The 24,442-nt window shown below is 41.6% G+C and overlaps 1 protein-coding gene across 1 annotated transcript in view; it reads left to right on the forward strand.

The window, feature by feature from the left end:
- FAT3 (FAT atypical cadherin 3) overlaps positions 1-24,442 on the forward strand; it is a 561,724-nt gene that overhangs the window by 120,005 nt on the left and 417,277 nt on the right. The window contains exon 3 of the mRNA XM_084627262.1: positions 4,377-7,685. Coding sequence (XP_084483388.1) covers positions 4,394-7,685 — 3,292 coding nt within the window. The 5' untranslated portion in view covers positions 4,377-4,393. The remainder of the gene's footprint in view (positions 1-4,376; positions 7,686-24,442) is intronic.

Consider the following 24,442-nt stretch of genomic DNA (forward strand, 5'->3'; position numbering starts at 1 on the left):
AGTGGTGCACAGACAATCCAGGAAGTTTTTTGGAAAGTGTAGGGAATAATTTCCTGGTGCAAGTGCTGGAGGAACCAACTAGGGGCAAAGCTCTTCTTGACCTGCTGCTCACAAATCGGGAAGAATTAGTTGGGGAAGCAAAAGTGGATGGGAACCTGGGAGGCAATGACCATGAGTTCAGGATCCTAACACAAGGAAGATAGGAGAGCAGCAGAATACGGACCCTGGACTTCAGAAAAGCAGACTTTGACTCCCTCCGGGAACTGATGGGTAGGATCCCCTGGGAGAATAACATGAGGGGGAAAGGAGTCCAGGAGAGCTGGCTGTATTTTAAAGAATCCTTATTGAGGTTACAGGAACAAACCATCCCAATGTGTAGAAAGAATAGTAAATATAGCAGGCGACCAGCTTGGCTTAACAGTGAAATCCTTGCTGATCTTAAACACAAAAAAGAAGCTTACAAGAAGTGGAAGATTGGACAAATGACCAGGGAAGAGTATAAAAATATTGCTCAGGCATGCAGGAGTGAAATCAGGAAGGCCAAATCACACTTGGAGTTGCAGCTAGCAAGAGATGTTAAGAGTAACAAGAAGGGTTTCTTCAGGTATGTTAGCAACAAGAAGAAAGTCAAGGAAAGTGTGGGCCCCTTACTGAATGAGGGAGGCAACCTAGTGACCGAGGATGTGGAAAAAGCTAATGTACTCCATGCTTTTTTTGCCTCTGCCTTCACAAACAAGGTCAGCTCCCAGACTACTGCACTGGGCAGCACAGCATGGGGAGGAGGTGACCAGCCCTCTGTGGAGAAAGAAGTGGTTCGGGACTATTTAGAAAAGCTGGACAAGCACAAGTCCATGGGACCAGATGCGTTGCATCCGAGAGTGCTAAAGGAGTTGGCGGATGTGATTGCAGAGCCATTGGCCATTATCTTTGAAAACTCATGGCGATCCGGGGACGTCCTGGACGACTGGAAAAAGGCTAATGTAGTGCCCATCTTTAAAAAAGGGAAGAAGGAGGATCCTGGGAACTACAGGCCAGTCAGCCTCACCTCAGTCCCTGGAAAAATCGTGGAGCAGGTCCTCAAGGAATCAGTTCTGAAGCACTTAGAGGAGAGGAAAGTGATCAGGAAAAGTCATCATGGATTCACCAAGGGAAAGTCATGCCTGACTAATCTAATTGCCTTCTATGACGAGATAACTGGCTCTGTGGATGAGGGGAAAGCGGTGGATGTGTTGTTCCTTGACTTTAGCAAAGCTTTTGACATGGTCTCCCATAGTATTCTTGCCAGCAAGCTAAAAAAGTATGGGCTGGATGAATGGACTATAAGGTGGATAGAAAGTTGGTTAGATTGTCGGGCTCAACGGGTAGTGATCAATGGCTCCATGTCTAGTTGGCAGCCGGTATCAAATGGAGTGCCCCAAGGGTCGGTCCTCCGGCCAGTTTTGTTCTGTATCTTCATAAATGATCTGGAGGATGGTGTGGATTACACCCTCAGCAAGTTTGCAGATGACACTAAACTGGGAGGAGAGGTAGATACGCTGGAGGGTAGGGATAGGATACAGAGAAACCTAGACAAATTAGAGGATTGGGTCAAAAGAAATCTGATGAGGTTCAACCAGGACAAGTGCAGAGTCCTGCACTTAGGACGGAAGAATCCCATGCACCGCTACAGACTAAGGACTGAATGGCTCGGCAGCAGTTCTGCAGAAAAGGACCTAGGGGTTACAGTGGACAAGAAGCTGGATATGAGTCAACAATGTGCCCTTGTTGCCAAGAAGGCCAATGGCATTTTGGGCTGTATAAGTAGGGGCATTGCCAGCAGATCGAGGGACTTGATCGTTCCCCTCTATTTGACATCGGTGAGGCCTCGTCTGGAGTATGTGTCCAGTTTTGGGCCCCACACTGCAAGAGGGATGTGGATAAATTGGAAAGAGTCCAGCGGAGGGCAACAAAAATGATTAGGGAACTGGAACACATGAGTTATGAGGAGAGGCTGAGGGAACTGGGCTTGCTTAATCTGCGGAAGAGAAGAATTAGTGGGGATTTGATAGCTGCTTTCAACTACCTGAAAGGGGATTCCAAAGAGGATGGATCAAGACTGTTCTCAGTGGTAGCAGATGGCAGAACAAGGAGTAATGGTCTCAAGTTGGAGTGGGGGAGGTTTAGGTTGGATATTAGGAAAAACTTTTTCACTAGGAGGGTGGTGAAACACTGGAATGTGTTACCTAGGGAGGTGGTGGAATCTCCTTCCTTAGAAGTTTTTAAGGTCAGGCTTGACAAAGCCCTGGCTGGGATGATTTAGTTGGGGATCAGTCCTGCTTTGAGCAGGGGGTTGGACTAGATGACCTCCTGAGGTCCCTTCCAACCCTGATACTCTATGATTCTATGATTTGACCCATAATTGTTTTCAGCTTTGTGAAATTGGCCTTTTTAAAACACCAAGTATATAAATCACTGGTCTGGACTTTGTTGTGTTTGCACATTATAAATGGGATCAAGTAATGATCACTTGTACCTAAACTACTGTTAATTTTTAGTTCTGTGATCAGTTCCTCTTTATCGGTCAAGATGAAGTGTAATACAGAATTCCCTTGTGTTGGATGCAACACTTTTAGTTAGGAAATTGTGATCTATAACATTTAGAAATTCCAAAGATGTTCCCCAGGAATATGAAGTTTGGACAGTGTGCAGTTAATGAGACTGTGGTCAGATGTTCGGCTGCATGTGTGTGTTCTCTCTGCATGCTGTACTGACTCTGGCCAGATAGCCGGTACAGCAGGCTCCGATTGAACTGCCCAATAAATGCACAGACTCAGTTTTCTGCGAAGGAACTTGGTCAGGTTTATTGCTGATGAAGCACAGTGCTAATGCCCTGGCTCAATGTTACAGATACACTAACACATGTATGCTCGTGACAATGGACCAGCTCAGTGAATGGCAGGACTTCCCACTCTCCCCTTGGCCAGACAAAGACGCTCCCTCTGACATACATCTTTATACACAGATACAAACAAACTACGTATTACCCCTGACGTATCTAGGTACCATCCCCTGACTTATTTGGTTGCCACCCATTACCTTGGACGTGTTGGTTCAATCAAAACATCTTTATACATTATGCTGTCATCCTGAACTTATCTTTCGGAGGGGTCAGTGTGTTCCTGTTATCTTTGGGGATTGTATGTGGTATCGAGATGTTTTGGTACTACCTTTTTGGAATGTGTTTGCTTATATATCCTTATGCCTAGCACGACTTAGGAACTTGTTTCTGCAATATCAGCCCTGTTCTTGCCAGATTCTGAGAGCAGGGCCTGCCTCTTGCTCACAACTTAACTTTGCTTTATATTAGCAAGTTATGACCATTACTTTAGGTCAGGCCTCATACCAGGCCTCTGGTACAAGAGCTTATGTCTCGGGCTCTCTTCCTACTACAGAGACAACCAGCAACTATTGAATACGAGGATAAAAATGTTTAAAACCTGTCTCATTCACTGTGCATTATATTACATGCACACAGAACGAAGCAGAGAAGGCACATGAAAAAAACAAAGTATGTGCTCATGTAATTGCAGATTGTACTGCAATATATGTGCATGAGGGGGCAGAGTTAATGTCTTTCAAAGAACCTTAACTTTGACATTTCCTGATTTGAAAACTGCTTTGAAACCTCTTTATCATACTCTTCGTATGGGTGTGTGTATGTACGTAAGCAATCTTAATTCATTCTTAATTATTTTATATAGGAATATATAACTACAGTAATGAACTGGTCAGTGTTTATGTGTACCATTGTTCGTTCCTTGTACTATTTTACCATTCTAGACTGCGCAAAACTTGGTACTTGCCCACCATATTATTACAGATAAAGCAATAGCCCCCTTGAATAGCATCCGTTCCTGCTTCAAATACTGGGGCAAAAAGATGGGCTTTGTAGCATGCCTTGGAAGTTAATAAGTCTGTGCTCTGGTGGACTAGCAGTGATTATGATCTGTAGTCACTGTGTCTTCATCCTGTCTTGTATTATCCTGTTTGCGGTTTTGTGAGTGTTTTTCTTTTTCTTTGATTACTATTGTGTGTGTGTGTGTGTGTATGCTTGGGATTGGTGATTTTCTATTTCTTATAATCCAATTATAGTCCTGTATGTTGGTATAATGGCATGCCCTCCCACAAGTGTAATATATCACAGAATCACTATTAGACTAACAGTCTCTACTTCAGTTCTTCCATATTTACTCGGGAGTGACTGCCACCAATGAATGTATTAATTTTAATAATGCAGTTACTGAACACTTTTTTTTAAATGACATTTTTCAGTGCTGATTTCTCCCCTCCCCATTATTAATTATGATTAATAATTCTTTTCTCTTCTTTTGCCTTAGGATGAAAGAATGATGTGATGGAGGTGACTATGGGCTGCTGGTCAGGCACAAGACCCCCATTGTCTTGCCTCACCCTCCTGCTTGTCAAGCTTTTGGCCTGCGTTTGCGAGGGGCTTCACGGGACAATACCACTCGGCTTTCACTTTACGCATTCCATTTACAATGCTACAGTGTATGAGAACTCTGCAGCCAGGACCTATGTCAACAGTCCAAGTAGAATGGGCATTACATTGGTAGATCTTTCATGGGATATCAAATATAGGATAGTGTCTGGCGATGAAGAAGGCTTTTTCAAAGCAGAGGAAGTCATAATTGCTGACTTCTGCTTTCTCAGAATAAGAACTAAAGGTGGGAATTCTGCTATATTAAACAGAGAAATCCAAGATAACTATTTATTGATAGTAAAAGGGTCCGTCAGAGGAGAGGACTTAGAAGCATGGACAAAAGTGAATATCCAGGTTTTGGATATGAATGATCTAAGACCTTTGTTTTCACCAACCACTTACTCTGTAACAATAGCAGAAAGCACTCCTTTAAGGACTAGTATTGCGCAGGTGACAGCAACAGATGCAGATATTGGGTCCAATGGTGAATTCTATTACTACTTCAAAAACAAAGTTGATCTCTTTTCAGTTCACCCAACTAGCGGCGTTGTCTCTTTAAGTGGCCGGTTAAACTACGATGAGAAAAACAGATATGACCTTGAAGTTCTGGCTGTGGACCGTGGGATGAAACTTTATGGAAACAATGGAGTAAGCAGCACTGCCAAGCTTTATGTTCATATTGAACGTATAAACGAACACGTCCCAGCCATAAGTGTGGTAACCCATGTACCCTTTCCATTAGACAAGGAGCCTACATATGCTGTTATTAACATTGATGACCTAGATGAAGGAGCTAATGGGGAGATTGAATCTGTTTCCATTGTAGCTGGAGACCCCTTAGAACAGTTCTTTCTGGCTAAGGAGGGGAAATGGATTAATGAATACAAAATCAAAGAGAGAAAACCCATTGACTGGGACAACTTCCCCTATGGTTACAATCTTACTCTTCAAGCGAAGGACAAAGGGTCTCCTCAGAAGTTTTCTGCAGTCAAACTGGTCCACATCGCTAGTCCCAAGAGAGAAAGTATCCCAGTAAAGTTTGAAAAGGAAGTTTATGATGTGTCAATCAGTGAATTTTCCCCTCCTGGAGTGGCGGTAGTTATAGTTAAGTTGATGCCTGAACCACAGGGTGTGGAATATATAATATCTCCTAATCAGGATGCTGAATATTTTAAGATTAATCCCAGGACAGGTCTTATTATCACCGCTCGCCCTTTAAAAATCATTGAGAAGGAACTCTATGAGTTAGAAGTAGTAAACAAAGGTGGTGATTTAAAAGCACAAGTTATTGTCAGGTTAGAAGACGCCAATGATCACACTCCAGAGTTCACACAGCCTTCGTACAGCTCCTTTGTCAATGAAAGTGTTGCTGTAGGAACCAGTGTTTTGTCAGTTTCAGCATTTGACAAGGACAGGGGAGAAAATGGCTATATAACATACAGCATTGCCAGTCTGAATTCACTGCCCTTTACTATAAATCAGTTTACTGGTGTTATTAGCACCTCTGAAGAACTGGATTTTGAGTCCTCTCCGGAGAGCTACAGGTTCATTGTCAGAGCCTCTGATTGGGGTTCGCCCTACCGTCATGAAAGTGAGGTGAATGTCACTGTATACATAGGCAATGTCAACGATAACAAGCCCTTGTTTGAGAAAGTGGCTTGTCAGGGAGTGATTTCATCTGACTTTCCCATTGGTGGTCACATCACTGCTGTATCTGCAATAGATATAGATGAGTTAGAACTAGTGAAATACAAAATAATCTCTGGAAATGATCTTGGGATTTTTTATTTAAATCCTGACTCCGGTGTGCTGCAACTTAAAAAGTCTCTTGTTAATTCTGGTATAAAGAACAGCATTTTCGGCCTTAGGATCACAGCTACGGATGGAGAGAATTTTGCTGATGCCATGTTCATTAACATTTCAGTAGTACATGGGAAAGTGTCTTCAAAGACCTTTAGCTGCAGAGAGACTAGAGTTGCTCAGAAGCTGGCAGAGAAATTGCTCAAGAAGGCAAAAGCAAATGTGAAGCTGAATTTGGAAGATGGCTTCCTTGATTTTTATTCAATTAACAGACAAGCTCCACACTTTGATAAATCCTTTCCCTCTGATGTAGCGGTTAGAGAGGACTTTCCAGTTGGTGCTAGCATCCTGAAAATAAAAGCCTATGATGCGGACTCTGGATTTAATGGGAAGGTGGTCTATACAATTTCTGATGGTAATACAGATAGTTGCTTTAACATTGACATGGAAACAGGGCTTCTTAAAGTTCTTATGCCCATGGACCGAGAGAAAACAGACCTGTATCTCCTTAACATTACAATTTATGATTTAGGTGATCCCCAGAAATCTACATGGAGACTATTGACTGTAACTGTAGAGGATGCAAATGATAACAGACCTGTTTTTTTACAGGATAGTTACTCAGTTAATATTTTAGAAAGCATGAGTATTGGTACAGAAATGATCCAAGTAGAAGCTAGAGATAAAGATCTAGGATCTAGCGGTGAAGTGACTTACTCAATATTGACAGACACGCAGCAGTTTGCCATCAATAGTTCTACTGGAGTAGTTTATGTGGCTGACCAGCTAGACAGGGAATTGAAAGCAAACTATACACTAAAGATAGAGGCCAGGGACAAAGCTGAGATTGGCCATCAGCAATTTTCTGTTGTTCCTCTGAAGGTTTTTTTGGATGATGTGAATGATTGTTCTCCAGCTTTCATACCATCTAGCTACAGTGTGAAGGTCCTTGAAGATCTGCCAGTTGGCACTGTAATAGCTTGGCTAGAAACTCACGACCCAGATCTTGGTTTGGGAGGTCAAGTGCGTTACTCTTTGGTGAACGATTACAATGGACGATTTGAAATAGACAAAACCAGCGGCACCATTCGCTTGAACAAAGAACTCGATTACGAGAAACAGCAGTTCTATAACCTGACTGTGCGTGCAAAAGACAAAGGACGTCCAGTTTCCCTCTCTTCCGTTTCTTTTGTAGAGGTTGAAGTGGTGGATGTTAATGAAAATCTCTACGCTCCTTATTTTCCTGACTTTGCAGTCATTGGAACTGTGAAGGAAAACTCCCGCACTGGAACAAGTGTGTTGCAAGTGATAGCTCAGGATGAAGACTCTGGAAGGGATGGGGAGATTCAGTATTCCATCAGAGATGGCAGTGGCCTTGGAAGATTTAGCATAGATGAAGAAACCGGTAAGTTTAGAATATTACTTAATTTATTTTATTTATTTTAACCTTCATAGAAGTTTTTACAAAAGTAAAGCAGGGGGATAATTATTTCACTTCATAATGTAACATAAGTTCAGTTCTTCATAATAGGCAAGATAAAGTTATAAATATAAATGTTTCAGGCATAGATCTAACAAGAGTTTATTACTTGGATGCATCCGTCTCGCAGTGGGTGTGGAATAATACACATTACTTTGCAGTCGCCATACAGTTCACTGAATAGCAATGGTGGCTGTGCGGGGATTCCATTACAGCTACCATATTATCTGTTGATAACTATAAATTACTCAGGTCACTTCTGCAGATTGTCACTGCACTCTCGACCTTGACTAAAGGCTGAACCCAATAAAGTAAATGAGGAGTGTGAAATAGGTTTGGGGATCAAAGAATTCCTGTTTCTGTGGTATTACTCATAATGCTGGCATGCTGTTGTTTTTCGTTCGCATTCAGCAGTTTGAAACAATATGTCACGCTGTATCATATGCTTTGAGATAACACACAATTCAGTTTGTGCTAATATTGATTCTCTTCATAAGAATAAAATTCAAACATGCACATTAGAAAGCAGTATTTGAATGCTGATTAAGAAGTTTATGTTTTTTAAAGATTTTTAACTGCAAAGTCACCAGCATTCTAAAACCATAAAAATCAAGCAGGAGAAGCTGTGTAGTAAAACACAGTTTAGGAGCTGGCTGTTTAAGTATTTAATAGCTGTTGGCACTAATGGTGCAGCTGTGATACTAGATTAAGTGTGGAAATTAGAAAACATTAGTTTGCATCTTAAGAAATTACATTAAATATGTTGGGTTTGCTGTGTTTTAAGTAGACCATGTGTTTCTTTTTCTAAAGCTTTTAATTTTGAATGTGGTATTAAAGCATTAGATTAAAAATGTATGGTTTGGCTAATTCAAACGGTTTAATCAAATATCAAAATTCTAAACTGAACATTGTGGAAAACAGAGGGTGGGCCTAATATGAAATAAAGGCATCGAAGACCCCTTAAACCTATTTGAGCTACAGTCTATATACTGCAGATGGGCACAAACAATGTATTTATAACCCTGTGACCAAACAATGCAAACTTGGGTATCTGAAGCAATATTCAGGGCTACCATTAAAAGCGGTCTCTTTATTTATAAGTGCTGATCTCCCGAACTGGAGATAATGGTAGCTGTAGGTGCTCGGGCTACACTGATTTAGGTAAATAATTATGGATTTAGAAACACAATTTTAGGTGTTCAGGTTGGAAAATTTTGGTCTACGATCTTACTGAGTTGAAACTGAGTTGCATAGTGTATCACACACACAGAGTTCTGTTAGAGCTCCCTCTGACCTGACACTCGCCATGCTGTTGTGTTAGGCCCTCACCTCACTGGGCCCCATGTGCTTTAACTCTCTTGACTCTGAACAGAGTCCAGACACTGCCCTTGGCTGGGGTCTCTCTGCACACTCTTGTGGTGCAGATCCTCTGTCTAGCACTCTCTCCTGATAGCTGAGACCCCACGGTCTAACTGCATAGTCCCTGAGACTTGTGATAGACCCTCAGACTGTCCCTTAGGTTATACCCACTTTCTCTCAGCACTCCAGCGGTGTAGGTGCTCTCAGTATATAGTTCACCTCTTAAGGGGCAGGTGACAGTAAAAGCTAACAGACATGCAGACCGACTTTGCACAGGATTGTAAACACAATTTCTCCTTACTTGGATAGCACAAGAAGTACACAGATCTAGACAAAATAACCACACCTGTGTGCATTTCCCAATCTCAATTTCCTTACCACTCTAGAGAGGAATCTCTCTGACCTCTGCTGTGAGGGTCTTTCCACACTCCTTCCCAAACTTCCTCTACTTGTGGTCTCTTCTCAAAATGACTGTTTAGAGACCCTCTCTTTTATAACTTCTCATCTCTTTTGTCAAGTGACCCTGCTGTTCAACCTGATCAGAGTCCCTCACCAGGTGAACTGATCCCCACCTGGGCAGACTGCTTCTTCTGGGTGGCAGCTAACTCAGGGTGTTTCTGTTTGAACAGAAGACAATCAAGGCTCAACAACCCTCTACTATTATCTATGTGCCACTGTTCCTTGAAATTTCAGACTAATATGGAGTTAAAAGAACAACAGAGAAGGCAGCAAGCCCCACATTCAGAATGGAGTTTGCAGCCTGACACAGATAACTATAAAAAGCCTCTGGTATCAAACAGAATTCATACTCTATGCATAGACAGAGTCCCCAAATCGTCATAGTTAGGATTAAGCAAAACAAATCCCGCTAAAGGCAATGGAAGTTACCTGGTGAAATTCTGAAAAATTAGAGGTTCATTGAAGACTTTAACTAGATTATCCATATTTTTAACCTGTGTCCCAACTGGTTCAAAAGATTTGATGGCCTACAATGGATTATGGCCCCAGATCAGCAAAATACAGTGCATACTTATTTAACCATGTGCTTGACTTCAATGGGACTTAACTGTCTACCACAAATTAAGTGTGTGTTTACATGCTTTCCTGAATTGAAGCTTTAATTAATCTTTAGGATAGACCCTTTTAAAAAAATAAATATAGGAATAAATATATTTTTCTTTCACATTTGAAAACATATTTTAAAATGATAATCAGACAAGCCCCTTGTCAGTATTTCATTCGACTGTTTTGAAAGATTACCTAGCAGCAAAGCATTTAAAAAAATAATTTTCTTTCAGTTGTACTTGTGATTACATTGAATATTGATACTTTAAAAAAATTCTTCAATTAATTGAAGAAATCAGGTGTTTTTTGCCACCCAGAAAGGTGACTACCATTGCCATTGAGTATATGTGGACAACAGGTTTTGATGGTTTGGGCGTTATTTTGCACCCTTGTAATCTGAGTGCAAAATTTGATCTATTTGCCAAATTGGTGAAATCCATAAAGCTTTGCTGTTGGGCTGGTGAAAGCTTAAATGCTGTTGAATGATGAATTGGCTTTCTAGATGTAATGAAGAGCTGAAATCACAGACTGAATTAATTTATAAGGAGATTGCTGCTTATTTAGTTTTCATGCACTTAATTTGTCACTTTTTAAACTGACCTGCTCTATTGACTTATCTGTTGTCTTTCTTGTGAAATTTGTGAAGGAAAGCAGAAGTGAGAAGTACAAAATAATCAGTATTTTTTGGCTACTGCCTTAATGAGAGGAAGACTGCAATACCCATTATAATCATTGTTAAATACAAAGGAACCAAATTCAGTCCTTGTGTAAGTGGGTGTAATTCCAACTCTATGCTCTCTTGTCTGTGTCACTCCATGTGCTATCAAAGCTGCATCTGAGTTCACACAGAAAAAATCAGGGATGAAATTCTGGCCCTGCTGAAATCAGTGGAAATTTACTGGGACCAGGATTTCATCCCAGAACTCTTCTCTCTGGCCTGTGTGATGGACATCTCTCTGGGTACCGTTGATGAATTATAGAATTCAGCACCTCAGAATCTAGTGAGTCAAATTTATAGCAGCAAACTGTGGCTGTGCCTCCGACTCATAAATAGGTAAAGTTCACATAACTAAACTCCACTCATGCCTTTCTCCCTACATCCATGTCCGAACCACTTCCCCCACCAAACTTCAGCTTTTTTCCAACTTCACTCTGTGCCAGCCCAGCAAGTGGGTTTATTTTCCTCTACTGGTAGATGGAGTCAATAAAAATCTCAAGATTACTGTACTCTCTCCTGTAGTGTAAGGGTGTTGGCAGAAAACATCCAGTTATTTTATCTCCTAATGTTGTTGACCACATATGGAAGAATTGCATGTTATGGATGCAATTCTATACCTATACCTCCATATCTGGGTATAGGTAGAGAGAGCATACTGATCAAGTTTGCAGGTGATACAAAGCGGGGGGCGGGGGGGCAGGAGTGTGTGCCAATACTTTGGAGGATAGAGCTAAAATTCAGAGGGGAGACCTGGACTATAGACAACAAAATGAAATTCAACAAAGACAAATATAAGGTGCTACATGTAGGGAAGAAAAACCAAATACACAAATACAGAATGGTGGAAAACTGGCTTGGGAGCAGCACTGCTGAGAAGGATCTGTTGTAGCAGATCAAAACCTCAACATGAGTCAGCAATGCGATGCTGTTGCAAAAAAAGCAAATGCAAATTTAGGTTGCGTTAACAGAGGCACAGCATGCAAGTCTAGGGAGGTGATAGTGCCACTCTGCTCAGCACTGGTTAGGCCTCAGCTGGAGTACTGTGTCCATTTTGGTCACCAGTGTATAGAAAGGATGTAGAGAAACTGGAAAGGATCCAGAGGTGAACGACAAAGATAATTAAAGAGATGGAATGCAAGCCATATGAGCAAAGGCTTAAGGAACTGGGTTCGTTTAGTTTGGAAAAGAAGAGATTAAGGGGGGATATGATAGCATTCTTTAGATACTTGAAAGGCTGCCATAAAAAGATGGAGAAAAGTTGTTTTCTTTTGTCACAGCGGGCAGGACAAGAAGCAATGGATTTGAACTACAGCATAGCAGATTTAGATTAAATCTCAGGAAAAACTTCCTAACTGTAAGAACATTAGGACAATGGATCAGACTGCCTCGGGAGGTGTGGAAGCTTCTTCACTGGAGGTTTTCAAATGGAGGCTGGATAGCCATCTGTCTTGGATGGTTTAGATGCAACAAATCCTGTATCTTGGCAGGGGGTTAGACTAGATGACCCTTGCTGTTTCTTTAACCCTATGATTCTATGGACAGTTTGTTCATCCATACATGCTAACTAGAGAGCTAGTTTACCTCCCTTCTATGTGTACAATTCCAAATCATCTTCATTGCTTCGCCTATTCTTTATGCTTCCTTGTTTGGCTGTTTCTAATCAACTTGTTTATAGGCTGGTAGTTTGTCAGTAAAAAGCCCTCAGTAGTGGACATCTGATGTGATCCAGGCTTTGATGGAGTTGGATGTTCTTCTTCTTTTTCCTCAACCAGCACTGCCTTTTGAAGTGGCTTGGTGTGTCCCTCTCTCTAGTTTTCTTAGGCATGCCTAGAATTTACACTCTCTGTAAACTAGCTTCTATGTTATGGAGGGGTGTGTGTGTGTGTGTAATTCTTGTTACACTCATGTCCTTACCTTGGAATGCTGTTGGCTGTATTTTAGCAGACATCTCCATGTGTACTGTTTAGCGCTGTTGTGAGGCTCCAGATTCCAGGAAAACAATGTTAATTAAGAAAGAGCTCTCCCTGCCTTTCTTGTCCCTCTCTTGAAAGGGTAGCCTCTCTGAGACACAGACATTGCTGGCTGTATTGTACCCAGTTCGTGGGCTTCAGCCAAGTTTCATCATGTTTCCCAGACATGAGAGAACCTGGATTTGTGCAGGAAATGGCCCAACTTTATTATCATGCACATTGTGTAAAGAGTTGTCACTTTGGATGGGCTATCACCAGCAGGAGAGTGAATTTGTGTGGGGGGGTGGAGGGTGAGAAAACCTGGATTTGTGCTGGAAATGGCCCACCTGATGATCACTTTAGATAAGCTATTACCAGCAGGACAGTGGGGTGGGAGGAGGTATTTTTTCATATTCTCTGTGTATAAATAAAGTCTGCTGCAGTTTCCACGGCATGCATCCGATGAAGTGAGCTGTAGCTCACGAAAGCTCATGCTCAAATAAATTGGTTAGTCTCTAAGGTGCCACAAGTACTCCTTTTCTTTTTGCGAATACAGACTAACACGGCTGTTACTCTGAAACCTGTTCCTCATCTGTTACTTTCATCCATTTACCTTCTGGTTACGTCTAGTCTATAATGACTACTTTCTCCTTCAGAGGATAACTGTACAGGATGCTTCCTGAATCATTTACAATACCAAAATCTACTAACACAAGTAACATGAACACAGATCTTTTATCTATTTGTGTGAGATCACAGTGCACTTAGGTTTTTATATTGGTTGAGCTTTTGAAGGATATGAGTAGCCTTTTGAAAATACCCTGCATCAGAAACCCTCCATTGTCCTTTATTTAGACAGTAAATATGGGAGTATTTCTAATTCACACTCTCAGATGTTCACTCTTTTCATGTTTCTGTGGTGCAATGAAACACCATTTTTAACTCAAGCTCTGCCTTTCATTCTGGCCTATGCTCACAACAATGTGCCCTTGGTAGCAGTCTTGCACTAGGAAGGCTCCTATATTTACCGCAGCCTGGTCCAGGGCATTAGCTATCGTAGAAATAGAATGAAATGATTTCTTAATGAACAGAGAGACTGGAGACAATTAGTGCCTTGTGGTACTGTGATCTCAGTATGCTTTATATGCATCAATTAATGTAGCCTCCTAACGTCCCCATGAGGTGGAAAGTATGATCATCTTTGTTGTTACAGATGAGGAAACTGAAGCACAGAGCTTATGAGCCCTGATTAGGGAAGCACTGAAGCATGCGTTAAGGTCCCACTGAAGTCACAGCTGTACACAAATGCGGGCAAAACCCTAATGTTATTAAAAATCCTATGGGATCTTTAATATCCATACAAATCAGGGATAAAATTTTCTAAGGCTGCTAATTCACTTAGGAACCTAAATCCTGTTTTCAAAGGTCACTTAGTTGCCTAAGTCACTCCCTCCACCCGCCCAGTAAACTATTTGGCTCTAAATTCTTCTGCTTCAGAAGAATGAAAGACTGAATTGACCCTGTCAGGGTTTTAACTGTGGTCTCTAGGTTTGTTTGGGTTTTTTTTCTCAATCCTGAAATTTTAGACCAACAAAGACAAGCCTTTAGCTTTCAGAAATATTTCTTTTCCTAAATGATAAAAAATTAAGGATGCCATTAAAGGGAGATGGGATACATGTAGTAATTCACTGTCACTAGCGCAGCAATTTGATGCACAGTTCTGAAGCCTTTAATTTTACCTAAAGAGTAATGGAAATACTCTGACAAACTGTTGCTAGAGTCCAAAAAAGAAGCCAGTCACTTCTGGAAAATCTTAATTGTGGCTTAAATTTATTTGCAATGGAAACATGAAACACCAGGAAATAGAGTTGGTAACAAAATAAGCCTGCCCATGTTGTCTCTATCTGGCAAAGGGAATACATTTATTGCATCTCACTGCTGTCTTCTAAAATAGTTTTGTAGGTAATGAGTATGCAAGTTGAAGGATACTGTCATTTATCATCACAGTTTGAGGAGTTATAGAGTTTGATAAATATTTATGTGATGCCAGCATAGTGGTTTATTGAAAAGAAAATGAAATGAAAATGGGCTATGGTCTGCATTTTTTAAATGAAAATATGTTGTATCTGCTGACTAAATCTATGAAGAGTTGAATCTGGGAATGGGTGACAGGGGATGGGTCACTTGATGATTTCCTGTTCTGTTCATTCCCTCTGGGGCACCTGGCATTGGCCGCTGTCAGAATACTGGGCTAGATGGACCTTTGGTCTGACCCAATATGGGCATTCTTATGTAAGAGTTGCATGTAGAATTCAGTTAAATTTATATTAAATTCCTGGTTCAGGTATTTGCATTATTAGGTATAATGGGGTGCTTCTAGTTTTCCTGTCAAAGTAAGGAATTTACCTGCCTAATTGACTTAGATTCCCGTTTTCAAAAGTGACATTAGTTATATAGGAGTCAAAGTCTCATTGAAAGTCAGTGAGAGCTGGGTCATGGGAGACGTAGTCCAGCCTGGACCACAGAGGAGAGAGGGGACATAAAGCATTTGAACTACACCTGCACAGCTGCCACATTTCCAAATTGAATTTTTGGATTTGAGCCAGAAGTCTTCAGCTTAAAATATTTGTTGTTTAGTTTTTCCCTGAAAAACCAAAATGGTCCCCAAGATAACAGAAAGCCCTGTTTCTGACTAGCTCTACCCCTGAGGAATCAAGGGTTCTGCTGACGCACAGAAAGGCAGCAGTGCTATCATGGGTTTAATTTTTCCCTGCAATACATTTCCTTCTCCAATAACTGCCTCGGGTACTGGACTAGATGGTCTCTCAAGGTCCCTTCCAGTCCTACTGTTCTATGGTTCAACCTTTCTATTAATTTTTAACTTAGCCTAAAGTAATACTAAAATCAAGTGTTTACTTTTGTAAAGTTAATTTGTAGAGGCTAATGTTTCTGACATCTTTCTAGGAACAATTTAGGTTTTCCACCTCTTAATTGTGAGAACATCAGAACTTGACCTGGTCTTCATTAGTGATATGGTAATGGATATCAGCCATTTTGTACTAATTTGTTATTGTGTATTCATCAACAATTGTTCATTTGTATCTGTATGTCCACATTTATGCTTCATTTCTCTCTGTAATGTTAGGATGCTTGTTACGGCAAAATTCTGTTCTTTGGGCTGTGCATCAGATATTGGCTACGCTGTTCTGCTCTTGTTGCCTATATTGGAAGTCCTTTGGAACAGAATATCAGAGGTGAAATCCACTGTGTGGTTCAGGGAGCAGAATTCTGGCCTGAATGTGAGACTGTGGAAGCTCATCCCTTCTACCAGCAGAAGTTGGTCCAGAAAAAGATAATACCTCACCAATCACGTCTCTCTCATATTCTGGGACCAGCATGACTGCAACAACACTGCAAACATACTTTGTCTGTGTCAGTTGTGAGTACAGCATTCCTGTAAAACACAGACATTTCTGTGCTTCTGGGTGTGCTTTCTTGTTCAGCTGTAAGTTATCTCTGGCAGCACTTTAGAATATGGTCTTTCCCCATTGATGGTATCCAACCAATTTCTGTAAAGTAAATGTTAAGATAATCCTTTTGCTGTTCAAATTAATTGCAACAAAAACCCTTTGATGTGATCTCTGTGTGTATTTTTATTAAAAAAAAATATAAATTTTGCTGTAACATCTGGCTGCAAACTACTAAAGGCAATGAAGTCTGTCTGGATTTGACAGGGGAAATTTTATTTTAATCATTTAAACTTTAAAACATACATCAGCTTTTAAAATATTTATGTTAAAGGTGCCCTAATATAATTATGGCATATTTTGAAAGTTCACTTATGTGGAGTTGGTTATACAGAATTATTCCAGTCAAGCTGTTCAATATTCACAGCTTAATACCACATAAAATGGTTTATAAAATGCACAACTTTTACAGCTGTGTGTAATTTTACACATTTTTCCTTCTTTGGAATATGCCACTAGAGAGCCATCAAACTCCACTGCCATTTGCAAACACCTTTGTTATCCAGGATGCTCCTGATAATAAAACATAAATTCTAGATCATTTGAAATACTTTTATATGGTGAAAATACACAACCTATACTTTTCCTCAGCTGTCACCACTTACTGTATCTTACTAGCATTAATGTGTTGCCCCTCCCCCCCCCCCCCAAAAAAAAAAAAAGAGAAGAAACCGAATATATTGGAGGTGGGAAGGAAGGTTTTCCTTGGATTTTGTTTTTGTTGGGAGTTCACACTAATGGGCATTTCCAGTGCTGTAAAATTAAATTGTCAAAAGAGTGTGGCCACGTGGTTTTGCCCCGGCGTGTATAAAGCACACTCTGTCCTAGTTACAGTGTTAGCTGCACCTTTGCTCCCTTTGTAACCTCTCCAAGGCACCCCCTGCAGTGTCAGGCCTCCTGCTTTTACCTGTCTCATGGGGGAATCATGCAATTTTCTAACTCTTAGACTAGGTCCTGGGCTACAGTACCCTGAATATCAACCATTCTTATCCCACAGGTTCTGGCATCTTCAGTTCTTCCCTTCAGGTTTCTGTAGCCCTTGTATTTTTTTCCTGCTTGGATTTCCATACATCCTCCTTCTAAATTAAACCAATCCACAGCAAACCTCTCAATAACCAGGTCAACATACAGCATTCATACATTACTACAAAGCAGCCCCATGTTTGTCACACACTCTGTTCATGTGGAAGTTACTTTGTTTTCAAGGCTATGATTGTCATTTAGGGGCAGAGTCTGATAAAATTAATCTGGTTTAATTCCTCATTTCTCCATGAATCGTTCCACTGAAGTCAATGAGACCACTCATGGAGTAAGGTATTACTGGAAATGAGTCACTACCAGGATCTAGCCCTCAGTGCATTATGACCTTTATTAGAGACACCCCACCCATATTTTTGCAGTGGTTGTTACTAGCATTCATTAACCAATATCACACTTACTTTCGATGATCCTACATTTTTCACATGCTTTTGCCCAGCTTTTAGTTATGCTTTCTTCAAATGAAGATAATTAGTCAATATGTAAACATCCCATCTATCTAGCTTTGTTTCCTGTCTTCTTCTTATACTCAGTTGATCTGTAATTTAAATAGCATTAGATATTAAAGTTTGACATGTAATTAAAATAATGGAGATGTTAAGACACACATTACACAAAAATAATACTGTTCTGCTTTTGCATCCTGTGCTGGGCAGGGATAAGTGGGCTAACCTCTCTGTCCAGAAATTAAAAACTGATCAAGACTTTCAAACCTCAGTTTCAATTATTTTGAGCACATCAATCGTCCTGCAGTTACACAACTCTATATTTCATTGGAAGACCAACGCAAATGTGGAAGGCCTGACCCTGCAAATGCTACTGTGTGTAGTGTTCACTTTTGGCTGTAGTGCTATTGAATTCAGCTTGATTCCAGTAGGACTACATTTGGTGGTAAGCCAGGAGAAGTTCCGTCTGTTAGCAAATACTTTTCTGCTAATTAAATGACTTTTTCAATTTTGATGTTGAGTCAGATATCTTAGTTCACAGGTTAAAATCTATAGCTCTTTGAATGGATAGAAAATTAGCAAGGGTCAATTAAAAAAAAAAAGGCCTGGCTAGCTTTGCAGCTGTATATCTAGACGGAAAAAAATATTTGAGTCTGGCTTTTCTAGGAAAAATGTCTGTATGTTGCAATTTTGAAATAAGTCTCTTTCTGAAATGATTACGGATGATATAATTTTTAGCATTTACATATAAATTGCAACCAAATCCTGTTGCTTCAGCCTTTTCATTCATAATGACTACTTATACATCTACTGTCCTTCCATCCCCCTAAGTTTTCTCTAATTGTTTAACTTCTATCTGTGTTTCTTCTATGGTGCAATTTGGTTGCTGAATAGCTTACTTCCTGTACTCTTTTTCAGGGCTTAGTGGCACTGCAAGAAATTGCACTTCTCCCCTCTTAAACCCTGAGGCTAGATGCTCATGAAGTGTGATGCTTTCCCCTTCCTGTTCCTGCAGTTGAGTACTTTAATTTTTCTCTAATGCTGCTTATAATTCAGAGTGTTCTCTGTTCAAATCAGTGGGTTCTGTCTTGTGATCTCTTTCAGGAACCCAGTGTCCCTGAATGGCATCCATTCTTTGAGGGCACTGAATCTTTCCATCTAGTCATATTCATTTCTGCATACTGGTGATATCCACGTCTGCATTATCTGAGCATCTTCTGACCACCAGAGAAATTTCTGGCAGTGTTCAAGTTCTAGCAGCTAGAGCTCAGAAGGCTGGGACCCCTTCCTGGAATCTCAACTCTTTTAATTTGGGGGCTGGACCACTGAGCCAAACACTTGGGAGACCTGGGTCCTAGTCCCTGCTCTGGCACAGACAACCTGTGTGACTTTAGGCTAACCAGTTTCTCTCTGTGCCTCAGTTCCCTATCTGTAAAACAGGGATAATAGCAGTGCCCTGGCTCACAGGGATGTTGTGAAGATAATAAACACATTGAAGATTGTAAGAGAGAGAAAGGAGGAAGAAATTTTCCTAGAGCTCGCTGAAGTTTCTTTCTGTCCAAGACATCAAACCAACAGCAGGAGAAAGTTAGTTTAGAGAAGCCGGGGGAGGGGGTGGGAGGAAGAATCCCATGAAATAGCTGAGCCAGCCTGAATGAATTTCTCGGTCTGAGATTTATAGTGACAACAGGAAGGTGACAAGAGTCTCCCCTGCACTATAATAATATAACAGTTCAGCAGTTTGCCTGCTATCACGGCCTGTGGCCAATACAAAGTAAGGCCAATAAAATAATGTGACGCACTATCCTTTGTGTCTGTTTCTGCTAACGCATAGTTATTATAGCATGAATTTAAAGCCCTGTTGGACCACTAGAAAATCCAAGCAGGACACAGAAGCTCAGATGATCCCCAGCCGGAGGGGCTTTCAACACTCACTTGGCTTTTAATTATGAAACCTCTATCCCTCTCTCTCTCTCTCCATCATACAAGCAGCTCCAGGGAGCACTGGAGAAAAACCTTCCACAAACAATCTCTCCTCCCCCCACTACCCACACACATATAGACCTGCTTGGTTCCCGTCCCATGGGGAATGCACTGAGGAATGGATGGTGAATTACCTGTCCATGAGGAAATACTTCCCCAAGCTATTTTCCCCATTGATCAGTTAAAGATAAAACTAGCAACAGGCTGTCAAGGAAGCAGACACTAATACACAGCACCAGATCTCATTAGTAGACCAGGTGTGTGTGTGTGTGTCGGGGGGGGGGGGGACCAAAGTCAAAGCCCCAGGGCTTCAGGCCCAGGCCTTTCCTTAGTCCTTAGTCCCTCCCATGCTTTCCTGCATATTGGGCTACCCACGTTTGCCATCCTTCCCTGTGAACTGCCCTTCTCTCCAAATCTTCCCATTTCATGTTGAAAGGTGCTTGAAGTCATTCAGAACTGTTCGTTTCCATGTTATTCACGGTCTTCCTCTCTTTCTTCTTGTATTTTCTGGCTTCCATTCAAAGGTGATATTTGGTAAGCGTTCTTTTTCCATTTTCAGCACATGTCCCAGCCACTGAGGACTTCTTTTGTAGATTATTTGTGAGTGTATTCCCAATATTCTTCTCAGACATTTGTGATGAAATGCATCCAGCCCCAGGCAGGGGGCCTGTGACCTGAGTCCCGACACCCAGGGCTGAAGCCCTTGGGCTTCAGCTTCGGCCCCAGGTGGTGGGGCTCGGGCTTCAGTTTCAGCCCTGGGCCACAGCAAGTCTGAGCTAGCTCTGGTGATCCCATTAAAATGGGGTCGCAACCCACTTTGGGGTCCTGACCCACAGTTTGAGAACGACTGCTATACTGGATAAAAGAAGGGGCTGGAAGTTATGACAGATTGCAAGGACCTCTGTTTTTACCAGGCTTTGGGGGAAAGGGCAGCAGAGATGGAATAGGGCCAGGTCTGTGGCTGAATGGGTTATTGGTCTGTTTTACTTCTGATTATGGCTGGATATTACGAAGGGCTTAGGCTCAGAGGGCTGCTTATTTTGTATGTGATGTATATATGCCATGGCAGGGCCCCTAGTGCTTTGGTTAGGCGTTACTGCGTTTATTTATTGTGATTTCTAAAATAAAAATAAAAAATGTAGGGTCACTGACAGTAAATTATATAGGGGAGAAGCATCCCCCAGAGAGTGAGCCTAACCTCTTCATGCGTCACTTTCCCCATCTGTACAATGAGTCTAATGATTACCATTTCGCGGGAGTGTGGTGAGGCTTGCTTGATGAATGGTTGCAAAGCTCTGAGGGTGCATATGATGGAAGTCAGTATTAAAATGCACAGTGTTGTATAAAACCGTTGCATTCTGCTTGAAGTGAGAGGATGTTAAAGGAGAGGAATTTCCTTCAGGACCCACTTTTTTCACATCCTAATCTCCAAGGAAAGCTTCTGAATCACAGCAACTATTTAAACTAGTACGTTTGTTCCAAATAGTCACCATCTTTTTTTTTTTTAAACTGTTACCTGAATTGGAGCTACTTGACGGGTCTGTATTCACAGTGACAGATCATTCTTTTCAGCCTTCTGGAAAGGAATGATATTCCAAAAATCTGACTTAGTGTGCTGTTCAGAGAAAACAAAGCAACAAATTAATTTTCATGTAAAGTCTTTATTGGGCAGGCAAGATTGTGCTGTCATTGGGAAGACTCAGATGTTTTTGAAAATCCCACCCTAAATCAGGGAGTTGTGCTCCTAAGTCACCTAGACATTTTGGGAAAAGCAGCCTCAGTCTTTATTGGGCCACATTTTGCGTTTTGATACATTTTGACAGTGCTCCTTGAGGATTCAAAGATTCCAAGGCGTGAAGGGAACCATTGTGATCATTTAGTCTGGCCACCTATATACAACAGGCTGTGGAAATTCCCCTAAATCATTTTAGAGCAAGTCTTTAGAAAAACATCCCATCTTGATTTCAAAATTGCCAGTGTTGGAGAATCCATCATGACCCTTCTGTAAATTGTTCCAATGGGTAATTACCCTCACTGTTAAAAATGTATGCCTTATTTCCTGGGTGCAGGTCCACTAAAGTCAATGGAATGGCAAAACTGCTTATTATAGGTCTCTGTGGTTGCCTTATTTTACAAAGCGAACTGGAACTTGCATATAGATATGTAGGCCCTGATCCTCTGGAGTTTGCCATGGGTGAACCTGCACAAACCTCATTGCATGCGTGGGCCTTTAGCTTGTAAACTACCCCAGGGTATTGTCTGTAACCATTTCTGTTTCTTGTTCAGATTTCCAGTGTAATTATATGATGTATTATTATTTGTGTTGTATTAGCACCCAGAAGCCTCAGTCGTGGACCAGGGACCCTAGTGTGCTAGCTACTGTAGAAACACAGAATAAGAAGACTGTCCCTCTGTTTAACTTTGCTAAGGCACTTGAGATCAATATTTATCTCTTGACTTACCCCATTAAATAGTTTCAACAGCCATCAGTTTACATTAAGTGCTGTTTTCTTAGAGTAATTGTCTTGTCAATAAAAAGTCATGCTATGATGATCTTGTTTTAAATGCAATAAAAGGAACTTTTCTGGTGATGGGAATGAATCTGAGCAACTGATTTCCCTATTTTGGGCTTTAAGCCAGGTTATTAAGACAGCAATTAGAGACAGAAAGAAGTAGATTAGTATTGTCTATAGACCTGCAAATACATGGATATCTGCGGACTATTTTAGCGGATAGGATGCGGATACAACCGCACTGGGCTCTTACTCACCGGCTGTGCCTGGCCCACGGCGTCCGGCTCGGGCAGTCCGTGGGGTGTAGTGTGCTTGGGGCCGGTGGCAGGGGCTGGGCGGCAGGCCAGACTCGGGGCTGTCCAGCACCCGCTTGCTGCGCCACTTCCTGTCAAGCAGCTCAGGCCCCACAGGCAGCAACAGGATCCCAGCGATGGCCTGGCCCACCCTGGCGTCCCACCCCTCCACTCTGCTGTGATGCAGTACGCACTGCTGCTGCTGTTGCTTGCGAGCCCCTGGGAGCAGTGCATGATGCAAAACCCCTTCCCCCAGGCCCCGCCCCCATGCCGCCTCTTCCCTGAAAGACCCCGCGCCCCTGCCCGCTCATCTCTGCTCCCTCTCCTCCCCCTCCAGACCCTGTCGCTGGCATTTGTGAGACAGCTTCCTGCTGCAGGTGTGGATGCGGATACACATAAAGGACGGCTAGAAGATAGCGGGTTGGATGCATGTTGATTCTGGTGGATGCTGATTGGATGCGTGAAGGGCTCTATCAATAGTGTCTGATGTTTTGGCTCCAAGCTGGAGTCAAGGAATGTTTCTAGCAAAGTTTCATTGACTTGTCACAACTTTCTGCTCTATTTGATATAAACAGTTGTAATGATTCTTTTAAAGAAGGCTGCTCCCTTACCTTGTAGGGTTTAATTGTATCCTGTTGGTTTACTTACTGCCTTTCATACTGGAGTATGAAACTAAGCAGGTTAGTTTCTCTTTTTTTAGTTAGTTTTTAATTTCTGGTTCAGATGCTCTGTGTCTAGCACAGTGATCATGGTGTTTGGGTTCCCAGCACTGCAAAGAAATGTTTTAGTCATCCCCCAAAGTGTTTTAATGACGTTTATGAAGAAATAAAGTAATGAACATTTTCATTGATATTACACATCAGGATTTTCTGTTCTAAAAAGTTACACCTTTACCACTTAAGAACATAAGAGCAGCCATACTGGGTCAGACCAAAGGTCTGTCTAGCTCAGTATCCTGACTTCCGACAGTAGCTAATGCCAGGTACCCCAGAGGGGATGAACAGATAATCATCAAGTGTTTATCATCAACCATCCTCTGTTGCCATTCCCAGCTTCTGGCAAGCAGAGGCTAGGCACACCATCCCTGCCCATCCTGGCTAATAGTCATTGATGGACCTATCCTCCATGAATGTATCTAGTTCTTTTTTAAACCCTGTTATAGTCTTGGCCTTCAGAAGGAGTTCCACAGGTTGACTATGCGTTGTGTGAAGAAATGCTTCCTTTCGTTTGTTTTAAACCTTAAGTAAAGTGCTTAAGTAAAAGGAGAAAATTTGAAGTAAATTTTCATTATGGTACAGTGACTGAAGGATGCCATACTCTCAAACCCAGAAGCAGATTTTACTCCATCCAGCAGCTGTGAATAAGCAATATACACGGTAACTTCAGCCCATTTACATGTACACCTGTATGTGCAGCACTCACTTATTAAAACAGTACACAAATAAAAAATGGATTTGAGAACTAGTATTTGGTATAAACTTGCTGATAGAATGATCCTTTGTTAGTTTCGCTATATTTTAGATGAAATATTGATAGTAATGATCGGGTTATTGATAGTAAACTTAGGGTTGCCAAGTGTCAGGTTTCTGACCAGAAAGTCCAGTAAAAAAGAGGACCTGGCACTGGTTACCGGGGCGGGGCGGGGGAGGCACCAGGTCATCAACCCATGCCAGCCCCTGGTCAGCCGGGGCTACCTCCAACCTGCATCTCATGGCAGGCATGCTCCGTGTCAGGGGCTCCAGCTCCTGGCCCAGCTCAGGAGGAGAGGGAGCCCAGCTGGGAGAGAGGGAA

This window comes from Lepidochelys olivacea, assembly GCF_965140295.1.
Source record: "Lepidochelys olivacea isolate rLepOli2 genome assembly, chromosome: 1".
Lineage (NCBI taxonomy): Eukaryota > Metazoa > Chordata > Testudines > Cheloniidae > Lepidochelys > Lepidochelys olivacea.